The sequence below is a fragment of the Akebia trifoliata genome, chromosome 1 (genome assembly GCF_017979445.1).
Source record: "Akebia trifoliata isolate Shusen 1 chromosome 1, ASM1797944v1, whole genome shotgun sequence".
Taxonomy (NCBI): domain Eukaryota; kingdom Viridiplantae; phylum Streptophyta; class Magnoliopsida; order Ranunculales; family Lardizabalaceae; genus Akebia; species Akebia trifoliata.
The window spans coordinates 32,726,239-32,738,969 of NC_141375.1; the positions used below are offsets into that span (position 1 = coordinate 32,726,239).

A 12,731-nucleotide genomic window follows, 5' to 3' on the forward strand; every position below is an offset into this window, starting at 1 on the left:
AAATTTCTCAAACAATTTTGGGTTTTCTTCCTCATATAATCAAACAAACCCTTCATCCAACACACTCCGATACGTCAATTATGTGATTGTAGAGGTAGATCAGACGATCCAAATAGCCTTAACTTAGCCATGTCTTCCCAGAACTTTCTTGAGCTTCTAAGACGAAGCTAATACGAGTTTAATAGAATAAAAGTTCAAGAAAGTTGTGAAAAAATATGACAGAACTTCTTAATTCTTCTTCTTCTTCCCCTCCTCCTCCTCTATTGAGATCTCAAATCTCATCATATATTTTGTTATAAAATCACATCTTATTCATCTATTTGTGCTCCATGTGGTACCATCACATCCCCAAAAGATTAAAAGTGATTGATTAGGCAGAGAGAAAATGAGTCGTGCTGGAATGACATTGAAATTAACATCGTTTCACACATGGGTGTGCATATAACAATAGATGCTTCTTAATCGTATCTCGATGAAAAACATTTATGATTCTGTACACATCCACTGCGGCAATGTCTGAAACAATGTCAATTTGAATGTTACTTCAGCATTTTCCTTCCTACAAATTCACCACCAGTGGGCGTGTTTGGTTGCATCTTTAAACCTATTCCATATAGACTATAACCCTTCCAATAATTTAAGGCGGTAAAGTCGATTCGGTATGCTTTAACCGCTGTAACCAAATACCCTCCCTTAACACCTCGCACAGCTAACTGCCGTCGCAATACACATTCAATTCTCCTGATTCTCTCTCTCTCTCTGAAAACCAGAGCTCTGTCGAAAGCCTAATCTTTGATCGATCTCCACCTTACACGCGTAGAAGAAAATCATCACTGATGCTCGAAACAGAACTCCATGATTTGGCTGACGATGCCGATTACGCTGCATCACAGCAGCTGGTAAGCAATCTTGTCCACCATCTTTACAATCTCGAATTCTTGATTTCGAGTTTCAATTGCGTTTGAATCTTTCCAACATTCGAAAAAGAAACAAATCTTTGTTTGTAATCTCTCGAATTGCGCTTCATCTCAATCTACTATTTATTAATTAATTAATTAACGATTGCTAAGAGAGGGAATCCGAGCGTCTCAATTAAAGTATTTGTTTCCTCAATTTCGAAAGGGATCGATAAGCATTATGCGGAGCGATAGTGGAAAAAGCAGCACATCGAACGTTCCAGATGGATCTGAAGTGGTTTTTATAAAAGATAATGTAGCAATTCATCCAACGCAATACGCATCCGAAAGGATAAGCGGACGGTTACGGCTAATAAAACAAGGGACTTCTTTGTTCATGGTAAATTGTTTATGTGTTTTGGGTAAGAATTGGGGATTGTTTTCTAATTTCTTATGTTCTTGCAGTCGTGGATTCCTTATAAAGTAACCTCAAATGAGAGACTACCTGAGAAAGGTAAAGTTTTAAATTTAATAAGAACCTTAGAGTTCAATGTGTGCTAGATGTTGTTTGTGGTGTTAATTCCTATTGTGTGATGTGTCATACAGATAGGAATCTATATACTATAAAGGCTGTGCCTTTCACTGATGTACGATCCATTCGTCGACAAACACCGACACTCAGCTGGCAATACATAATTGTTGTTTTGTCATCTGGTAAGTCGAACGCTTTTATTTTTTGTTAATACAAAATTTTCATTGTGATATGAATGATACAAAGAACTCAAGAAAACAAAACCAACAAGTTAAGAAAAAAAAATCGCCAAAATAATTTTACATACATATGTACACATTACCTAGCAAAAACTTCAATATTTGGCTTCACGTATAATTAATCATAAGAAAGATAGTGGAAATATGTGAACATGCTCAAATGTAAAGATGTTCCAAATATAGAGTCATGCTATGATTTCTTAAGGACGTTTAATTTTTCTAGGGTTTAGTCATTCAATCTTGATTTTGAATTATTCAACAACATCCAAAACCTTGAAACAAGTGAAACTGATGTCCATCATCATCAAAGTCTTTTTTCCAAAAATTGGGGTCTATTGAATAAACCTTCTTCCTCCATTCAATTTTTTTTTGTTCTAGAGCTATGTTTCCTGTTATTAGAAGTATATTCATATTTGTATTCACTACATTTTTTTGGGGGTTTTGTTTCACCTTTTAGAACCTCCAATTTGGGTGTTCCTTCTAGTTGGGGCAGTATTCGGCTTTCATTGCACCTGACCTGACCATCTTAATTGGATTTCTATTAGTTTATCACCAATTAGGGCTACTATATTGTCACAATTGTGTTTATTTCCTATATTTTCATGAATTATTTGTTTCACGAATTGTAAAGTTGATGTCCAATAGAATGGTTAGTTGTTACTCACCACGAAGGTATTTTGTTGGGAGGTGCTAGCTAGGGCTCTCTCTTTCTCGTGGCCTCCAATCCTTTCACTCCTATTTTTCCCTCTTAACAAAATATCAATGACATTTTGGGCCAGATATAGCGGCACAAGCTTGTCTGGTGTGGAGCATTCTGGCTTCTGCTCTGTGTTTGATAATGTTCACATGGAGTTTCAATGCCACATGTCACCATAGATGCAATCCATGTGGTGATATATTTGGCACAATTTACAGTATCCAAACCTTATTGCTTTATCAGTCTGCATTTTCTTATTGTGTGTAGATATCTATTTTATTAAACACCAAAATTTCCTTATAAAAAATTGAAGTGTGATATGATTTGTCTTAAATTTTTTTATTATAGTGTTGATCTGGTCATTTTGCATTTTGATAATTTATGTATTCATGATATCAGAAAATTTTCATCCTTAGAATGGGCATATCTTCACTTATGCATTTAAATTTACTTTATTTAACACTTTCCTGATGCTCCCAACTTCTATGGGGCTTTATTTGGTTGATTTACGTCTCGGCTAATTGTTCATTCTTTCATGTACTCTGACATTATATACTACATTTGAATGTGAACATATTTTTCTTTGTGTAACTGGGAAGTCTTGTGCAGGACTTGCATTTCCTCCTTTGTACTTCTACAATGGAGGTGTTCGTGAGTTTCTTGCTACTTTAAAACAACATATTTTTCTCGTAAGGTTAGTTTCTCTTTGCCGTGACCATTCAGTTCATTTTTTTTTTTTGGTTATGATCCAATGCATAACTGGTAGGCATGAACATATTATTGATGATGAGAGTTTATAATATAGTGTTACTAATATAAAACCTGTCATTTTCCTTTTGACGCCAATTATTGGAATCAAGGAGGATATATAATGTGAATAATGGAAAGATAATTATTTTAAAGTGTTTATAACACTAGTAATTGCATCCTTGTGGAGCTTGTGGTGCATGCATTTGTTAGTGGATCTATAATGTGAACAATGGAAAGATAATTATTTTAAAGTGTTTAACCCTAAAGCAATTGCATCCATATGGAGATCATGATGCATGCATTTGTTAGGACGGATATTCATTGTATCTACAAAATCAGCTTTACTCATTTCTTATCACCGATAGTAATATTTCCAGGTCTGCAGATGATGCCAATGTATTTCTGGTAAATGATTTTAAAGATCCTCTCCAGGTGTGCATTTATACAGATTTAACTGTTGGTTTTGTTCATTATCGGCTTATCCTTGTGAATCAATTTAATACTTGAATGAAAATATTTACTTTCTGAAAAAATAAAAATAATACTTAAATGGTCTTTTTATCTGCAACAGATGTATCTGTTTTTCCCTAGGTTTTGCATCCATCCCTAAGACATTACTTTTTAAAGTGATTTCTTACTCAGATTACATAAGATTCTTCATATTTTTTGCATGGTTCCTTTATCAAATCTATATATATATAAATATTTACATTATTAGTTAAATAAATATACAAATATATATATATATACAAAAAAGAGACCACGCATCACTGAGAAATGCAAAAATACAGTTGTGTTACGGAAGCTTTTTTTTTTTTGATTGGTAAGCCAGGGCTGTGAAGGGCCCCTCCGTTTATATTAAAATCGACCAAGTGTTATGGAAGGTTTCTCCAATGTAAAAAGTATTCCGATGAACGCCCATTTTTTCTTTAAAAAACTTAAGATATTTGTCACTGTTTCTATTAACTGGTGGAGTGATAAACAAGGAAACCAACATTCTCATGTTATTCCTTGGATCACTGGTGAATAGTTTCTGTCCTTTTTTTTTTTTTAATGCAAAGGTTTACTGCAGAGAAGCTTGTCTTCTTTGGAGCTGCCTAGGGTTGTTTCTGTTGCAAATGGCCCGTCTACATCCATTTCGGTGAGTTCAGTTCCTTCAAATGAAAATGTGGAGAGGATCGATGGGGACTCTTGTGATGGAAGCTTCAATACTTCTCAGCACGGTGAGAGACATAAGCAAAAAGTTCATGATCCTGTTCATGATCTCTCAATCCAAGTATTGGAGAAATTTTCACTTGTGACTAAGTTTGCTCGGGAAACAACTTCTCAGCTCTTTCGTGAAAATCAGAATGATGGTTTCAATGCTAATGAGAGAAAGAACCAAATTCAGTCTCATCCAATCAGTACTCCTGTTAGAGGTTCCAATGGCATACAAAAAGCTCTTGATGAAATTCCCGTGATCTCTGATCCTTTGGAGGTAACATTTGATCCCTTTCATACTTTCCTGAAATGATAATTGCTGTTATCTACAATGCTAAATTCTTAGTGCATGCAATGAAGTTTTCAGCTATAATAAAATATTTCTTGCTTTCAAATGTTATATAATATGGCTTTAATTTTATGATTGAAAATGTGCTTAAGTATTTCAAAGCTTCATTTCTTTTGAAAATTTTGGTTTGTGATGTTAAGGTTGTGAATCTAAGATTTATTTTTTTCTTCGTTGCTTGCATGTCTTATTGCATCAACACTATCGTAGCCTGCCGGTAGCTGGTTTTGTGTCAGATTGTCTTATTATAATTTGAGGTCCTATGGTGTTTCATCTTGAGTTTGCTAATGATAAATATAAGTATCTAAAAGGAAAAAGAAAAAAAGAAAAGAAAAAACTTTACAGACCCCATTTTGTATAAAAAAGTACACCCCTTTTCTTAAAGTACCACAAAATCCCATAGCTATTTTATTATCGAAGAAGCCCTTTGGAAAGGGTTTTATTCCCAATGGCTCTAGTTGAGCTCTCCAAGTATGGGGTCCCTCGTTCTTGTGCCTTGTCAACCTTAGTGTCCAGAATTCAAATATTAAAACAAAGAAAGCTTTATGCTTTCATGGTCACAAAGAACCGCTGTAGTCCTGAAACATCTTGATTTTTTTTTCCTCTGTTAAAAAACAACATAAAACCTATCAACTAAAAAAGAAAAAGACACAAACCTTATTAGCATATATTTGAAAATGGGACTGCATATTTGAGTAATGCAGATCACTCTCCCAACCATATGGCAGACCATGAACCATGAATTCTGCTCCGGTACCATTTCGTTGTGCTCCCTTAGTGAGAACAACACTCTATGTAGATGATTTTGTACAACAAGGAAATGACTAACTGGACCTTGATATGACATATTTTGGCACTCAGTGCAATCAATTATATCTTAATTGTGTTCTTTACGTTTTACTTTTTTCTGAAAAGTTGCTCAAAATTTTGTGACAAATTGATGGAATAGCACAACTTGCCTTCTAGTTGACTTGGCATGCATGGGAATTTTAATTTACCCCAACCTAAAGCAAGAAAAAATCCATTCAGAAAGGGAATTTTAATTTACTACCTGTAGCCCAAATTCTTACTGTGCACACGTAATCTTATTTCTCATGCATTTGATTTCATACCCAAGAAGCATTGCTAAAGTACAATAGGGTGCAGCAAATTTTCTCTGGAATGATCTTCAGCATGGGGAAAGAAGTTTTGCACCTAGTAAATGTTAAAGCAGATAGCTGTTCACTTACAGAAATATGAGATAAAAATATTGCCTTACATAAATCAAAGTATTGATACTTTCATAATTAACTGATTGTTGGTCATATTTTTCACTTGTGATGTGTTTGGTTTCATGATCAACTCGTAAGTGGATTTTTCTTGCCATATGTCTGAAACATTTTACTTTGTGTGGGATGTTGTTGTGTTTTAAGTTTGGTCATAGCTGCAAAAATTTCTTGGGTAACTCATAGAAAAGTCCAAGTTTGCCTACTTAAATTATCATTGTATACCTATTTGTGATGGTTTGTTGAATGTGTGCTGATTTAGAATCTTAGATTGTGGTGAATACACTGTACATGTTCTTTCCTACTTTTCCCCCTCATCTTAACATCTTCATCTTTGCTATTTGGAACATGTTGTTTCATTATTTCCCATCATTCAGCTCCATGCAGTGGATTCTTATTTGTTTCTTTTACAAGATTTTTAAGATCTATAATTTTTTTTAACAGGCTTTTTTAGGATTTCATATGCTTTTTTGCTTCTTTCTGCTTTTAAATACAGTGAAGTGTTATGTACATACTTTCATCTCAAAGCAATGATATTCCCTTTTGGCAGTTTGATAAATTATCGCTTGTATGGGGAAAGGCCCGGCAACCTCCCTTAGGATCTGAAGAGGTATGGTTTTGTCAAAGTTCAAGTACAATTCATGTTCATCATTAAATGATTTGGATAAAATTGATAAAAACAAAACTTAAAAGATTAGCGATTTTGTAGTTTTTAATTATAAAGGATTTCTTTATATTAGACTTTTTTTTTTTTTTTTTCTGTAGACAATATTGTTCTTTGATTTACCCAGGATTTTTGTTTATGAATTATTCGACCAGGCAAAAAGATTCATGAATTTAGTCTGAATCATTGACTTTGTTTTCAAAATTAAATATCTTCTTATGAATAATTTGTATAATTCACGCGTTAGTAATTGTGCCTTAAAAGATGGTATTTTTTGGGACCATCATTTTAAGTGCATGAGAAAATCTGTGCAAATTCCAACCAAGTGTTGAGATAAAAAATTATTTATTTTTGGGTCCTACTAAATGGCTAGGGAACATAAAAGATTATGACGGTTACCTTTCGAGAGTTGCTTTTACCGGAACATTCTGGACTAGCTAACTACTATAGCTTAACACCCATGGAATGTATGGGCGATTTATATTTGATGATTTAAAATTTGTCATATAGACATAGTTGCGAAACTTGTACGTTCTCTGTACAAAGTATTTTACTGCTGTCTACTATGATAAAAACTCACATGCATGTGGATTACAAGAGTTACTTTCATGTCCCATTTTAGTGCTTGCATATGTCAAGTCGTTTCTATCTCTACAGTGGGCCACTTTCCTGGATGTTGAAGGACGAACCATGGATTCAAAGGCTCTTAGGAAGAGAATATTTTATGGGGGAGTGGAACCTGAATTGCGGAAAGAGGTTTGTATCTTCTAGTATATAACAAACTGAATGTTTAGAGATTTTGGCAGTTGTGTGGAACTCAAATCTTTATAATGGTTGCAGGTCTGGAAATTTTTGTTAGGGTACCATGAATATGATTCAACATATGCCGAAAGGGAATATCTTTCTTCAATTAAAAAATTAGAATATGAAACTATAAAGAGCCAGTGGCAGGTTTGCTACTACTCCTGAAGTACTTTTTGTATTATAGTAAGCGTTCTCTTGGATTTTTCAATTTAGAACATCAATCTTGTCATTTAGAGTTTGCCTGACATCAATGGGAATATCCTTCCATATGTCCATGTGTATTTTTTTTTTTATGTGAGCTTGAAGGTGTGTTCCAATTTTTTCTTTCTATATGTGCTTTATATATGTATTAGCATTTGAGTGGAAATCCTTGGTTCTTGATTAATTCGATCATATAAAGAAAAGTTTTTCCTCCTGATCAAACTTTTGAATTTTGTTTCTCTTCCAGGGATTAACACATATGTTCATACTTCCTTCTGCAGAGTATTTTGCCAGCACAGGCAAATAGATTTACAAAGTTCAGGGAGAGGAAGGTCCTTATTGAGAAAGATGTGGTACGAGCAAAATTAACTATCTTGTTCATGCTCTGAAACTACTTCCATATGATTAAGTGAAATAAATCTGTGTTTAATTGTGTTTTCGTATAATTTTTCCAAGGTAAGAACCGACAGATCCATCTCTTTCTATGACGAAGATGACAATCCAAATCTGACACTTTTACATAATATACTGCTGACTTACTCATTCTACAACTTTGATCTTGGCTACTGTCAGGTAATTACTCATCACTGGCAATGGTTTTATTAGTATCTCATGAATTTCACTTAATGATTTTCTTCTCATAGTGTTTGCTAACTGCTGTTTGTGTAAAGCAAATTAATGTTTCGGGCTGTGACATTTTATTAGCTATATTTTGTTTTTTTTTCTTCATCTTACTAACGAAGTCAACATGCTGGGGCATCCAAAGCATCTAGATATGTGCTTGCTATTTATTTCTTAATGGTAAATGCATTGAGGGGAAAGCTTGTCTTCTAGAATTCTGTGGTGTCAACCTTGTCTCGGAAACTGTTTGATTGTTTTTGAAATATTTGGTATCTTTGTTGCTTGCTTTTAGGGAAAAGGTTTACATGCCACATGTATTAATGGAAAGATATACTATGTATTAGAGTTAGGTATATAATTTTTTTAATAAATATTATATATCTAGTAAGGAAGTAATGAAGAAATTGATGATATACCACAACCTGACCCTAACTTTTCTGTTTCTTTTTCCTCCACTTCTTCCATTTCTCTTTTACCAATCCTCTCCTTCCATTCTCTTCTCATTCTTGTCAATCTCTACTTAGTATCAGAGCACAACCACTTTCAGGAGTGCTGAAGAGAGTGTCTTGGTGCCATCACAGTGTTGATGACTTAAGGAGCTGCATGGCTGATGTGAAATTTTATGGACAAAATCTCCTGATTGAGTTGAAAATTGAATGTATTTTGATAGTGTGTGTTTTCCTAAGAATTCTAGTATTTTTTTTCCTGAAATTTTTGAAGCCACTACAGTCGATTTATTAAACCCTTTTATCTTGAAAAAATCAGAAAGCTTGGTTCTGTTACAGGCGAGATCTTGAATTGCCTGACAGTTTTTCTTTTTATTTTCCTGATGGATTTGGGTTCTTGAATAGGATTATCATTATGAGGACAATTCTTCTCATTGTCGTGGGTTATTCACGAGTCAATAATTTTCAATGCATTAGAATTTTCCACCTTATTTCTCTATTAGAGTGATAATTGGAGACTGGGTTTCTTTAGAGTGAATTGAGCTCTTTTACCCTTTTTCTTGGTTGGGTTGAAGTGAAGTTCTCCATCTCTTTTTTTCTCGTCCATGAAGAGTGTATTCTTCTAGGGTTATCCGGTTAAATCTTGAAGTCTTGAAGTGTTGCCCCTTATATTGTTAATCACTGGGAGAATGCAGGACTTTAGATCGCTGCGGTCAAATTTAATGGAAATATTTTCTGTATTCCTCTTGCAACTGATGTCTTTCTTAATCTATACGTTGGATATCTGTACTTTATATCTAGCTTTTTTATCTTATTGCTCCACTTAATGTAATGAAGCTTCCATGTTATGTTGATCTACCTATGAACCTATGTACAGAATGAACACACTTCTGGATTGAGGTAGTGAAAGTTGATAGAAGATGTGGCTCTGAACAAAATGGAATGAGGGAACATGATTCATCCAGCCAACTCCAAACCTTTGGGATATGGCTTCAATGATGGAACTTGGGACAAGTCCTTCCTTGTTCCATCTTCCACTATTAAATTCCTCTTTTATCCTTCAAAGGATCTGATTATTAACCTACTATGGAATTTCTCCATTATTTTTCATTTCTCTGTTCATTGCATAAATTTTTTTTTTTCAGATTCCATATTCTATCTCCCTTGTGTAGATGATAAGTCAGGAAAATATCAGTATTTCACTTATTTGATGTATCAGTTTGTGTATCCAGTACACATTCTGCTGTTAAGTCACTTTTTTTCTCGTATATTCACACAGATGGTAATGATATGGTCTTTATGTTGCTAATCATGAAACACTTCTCTTCTTATTCTTTGCAGGGTATGAGTGATCTGTTGTCCCCTATATTATTTGTTATGAAGGATGAGTCAGAATCATTTTGGTGTTTCGTTGCACTGATGGAACGCCTTGGCCCCAATTTTAATCGTGACCAAAATGGCATGCATTCCCAACTTTTTGCATTATTGAAGGTATGTTCTTCTCCATAGATACTGTTTTATTTTTAATTATTTTTATTAGTCTTCTGCATATCTACCTATATACGCCTATGCATGCATACATTCATTCACCACATATTCTATAACCGTGGGGCTGTCTGTAGTATATATTCATTTTAATAACTTAATAGGTTGTAGAGTTAGACAATTGTAAAATATTAAATTATTAACCTATCAACTGCCATGAGCTCGGATGCTAATGGCATGTTTAGATCTGATGGGGTACCCAGACCCAACCTGATTATTACTGTTCTGGGCTCATTAAATAGGATGGTTCTGAGTCGAAATATCATTTATTTATTAAATGAATCTGTGTCTCTTAACTAAACCAGACTCATTAAATATGTAATAGTGTCTGGTCCAATCCGAAATAGCACCCACTAGACCTGGACTCATTTATGACATGTTATTACCAATAAATATTCTCTTAGTAAGTTATGTCTTCCATGTGTATATTGCTTTATTGCTTTCTTAGGTAATTTAGAAAACTAATGGTTTTAAACTTTTTATTATTGAACTTTCTCAATTGAGAGAAGATGATCGTTTTTTCCCCTTCCCATTGGGATCACAATGACGTAGGCAGGAACCATTTTGATGCTGGAGCTGCACACAAAAAGATGGAGACCAAAATCCAGACCTTATTGGGCCCACTAATCAGGGCCGTTGAATTTTGCAAAATCTGGTTTTTATTTAAGCCCATGGTCGCTAGCTACTTCAAGACTTTTTAAAGCCTAGTACAACAGTCCAAAATGGCCCAAAGTTCAGCCCATTAGAGGGTTCTATTTTCAAGAGTAGTTACTTGATTGGCAAGTTCCTAGAATTTGGGAGTTTTTAAGTCACTAGGAGTTCCTATTTTCTTAATAAGTAGGTCAAGGTTCTTAAGGAAAAGAACAGGGGGATGCCGCCCCAAAGTATTTCGCAAAAAATGAATAGTGATTTTGATAGAAATATGTATAAAAAAATTGTCAATTAAATTTTGTTTTGAACCTTGTGGAAATGGAAATCTTTGGTTATATTTTGTGAAAATATGTTGAAATTTAATACTATGATTGGAAGCAATGCTTAGCTTCTCGACAAAATTTTGTTTTACTGGTTAAGAGTTTTTCTATGTGCATGAATGCAAGTTGGATCCTTCTAATTCTGTTGCTTGACAAGTACATGTTTTTCTTGAGCCTCATTTTAGCTTTAATTTAATGAAATTGCCTTTCATGATTTGGGCAGCTGGTGGAGTTGCTCGACAGCCCATTGCACAATTATTTCAAGCAGAATGACTGCTTGAATTACTTCTTTTGTTTCCGCTGGGTTCTTATACAATTTAAAAGGTGAGACAGACCATTAATGGTTGGATGAATCTGGATTTTGTAAATTATAACCTTTGAAATGTTTTAAATGTTTGTCAGGGAATTTGAATACGAGAAGACAATGCGTTTATGGGAGGTATTGTGGACTCATTATTTGTCTGAGCATCTGCACTTGTACGTGTGTGTAGCAATCCTGAAGAGGCACCGCAAGAAAATCATGGGCGAGCAGATGGACTTTGATACACTCCTCAAGTTCATCAACGAGCTGAGTGGCCATATCAATCTTGATGCAACCCTCAGAGATGCCGAGGCTCTATGCATCTGTGCAGGTGAGAATGGTGCAGCTTGCATCCCACCTGGAACTCCACCTTCCTTGCCTATTGAGTCTGCCTACTTGTACTCTCAGCAAGATGATGATGTTGATACATAATAAAGCAAACAAGTTTCTATTCCAAGGAAAAAACAACATCCACATCCACAGATTTGTTAAACTATTGGGATTTATTTATTTATTTATTTTTTTGGACCTACAATACAATCCCATCCCCACTTATTACATTGTTTGTTTAAAGATCTTTCCAACTTTCTGAATTGCAGGGGAATAAGGGATAACACTATCCCCATTTCAAGTGCGCTAACCTCAAATGTTGCTCCACTTTTCTTGGACAAGGACACATATCTTAGTCCCTCACATCTCTCATCCTGTAGCCAAAACTTCTTGTCCTGAGATATTTTTATTGGGCTAATGTGAAGTCAAAGACCTAGTAGTTTTTCCATGCCACAGCACCACCCCTGATGAGTTAAAGCTAACAGTCTCTCCAAATTGCTCAAGTTAGCCCTGGCCCCTGGAAAAGGGCACATCCACTGTCCAATGATGCTGTCACAAATGGTTTTAAAAAACTGAGACTCACGACTGGTGCATTTCAAGCAATTTGTGGATGGGTTGACTCAATAATTTCTATATTAACTTTACGAGTTTTGTGGTCGAGTCACTTAAAAAATTCAATCGAATTGACTCAACAAATTTTTCATTTTCAAGCTATTTGTGGATGGGTTAACTCAATAATTTCTGAATTAACCTAACGAGTTATAGGGTCAAGTCACTTCAATTTTTTTTTTTAGTAATTGCGAAAGATATTGTTATTAATGAAAAGGAAAAGGAGGCTGAGGAGGCTTCCGTATAAATGAATATCCAAAGAAAGAGCATATAAGTACAAAGAAAAACAATGCTACACAAAGGGTGGCAATCGA

The 12,731-nt window shown here is 34.6% G+C and overlaps 1 protein-coding gene across 2 annotated transcripts; it reads left to right on the forward strand.

Annotated features, from left to right (window-relative positions):
* Nucleotides 1-664: 664 nt before the first annotated feature.
* Nucleotides 665-12,006, forward strand: LOC147411865 (uncharacterized). 2 transcript variants are annotated; one of them, XM_086453276.1, is made up of 15 exons: nucleotides 665-899; nucleotides 1,075-1,296; nucleotides 1,362-1,410; nucleotides 1,503-1,610; nucleotides 2,974-3,058; nucleotides 3,492-3,546; nucleotides 4,187-4,591; nucleotides 6,476-6,535; nucleotides 7,247-7,345; nucleotides 7,430-7,540; nucleotides 7,876-7,947; nucleotides 8,051-8,167; nucleotides 10,003-10,152; nucleotides 11,401-11,501; nucleotides 11,580-12,006. In XM_086453276.1, the coding sequence occupies exons 1-15, from the start codon at nucleotides 837-839 to the stop codon at nucleotides 11,908-11,910; spliced, it is 2,028 nt and encodes a 675-aa protein (XP_086309402.1). In that variant the 5' UTR covers nucleotides 665-836; the 3' UTR covers nucleotides 11,911-12,006. The 2 variants fall into 2 exon arrangements, with proteins under 2 accessions (XP_086309402.1, XP_086309405.1); XM_086453279.1 differs by having other exon boundaries at nucleotides 669-899; nucleotides 1,123-1,296.
* Nucleotides 12,007-12,731: the final 725 nt, after the last annotated feature.

Coding starts and splice junctions, on each gene's coding strand:
- LOC147411865 (XM_086453276.1), top strand. CDS start 837: ATGCTCGAAACAGAACTCCATGATTTGGCTGACGATGCCGATTACGCT. Junction 1,611..2,973: donor AATTGTTGTTTTGTCATCTG/GTAAGTCGAACG, acceptor AGTCTTGTGCAG/GACTTGCATTTCCTCCTTTG. Junction 11,502..11,579: donor GTTCTTATACAATTTAAAAG/GTGAGACAGACC, acceptor AATGTTTGTCAG/GGAATTTGAATACGAGAAGA.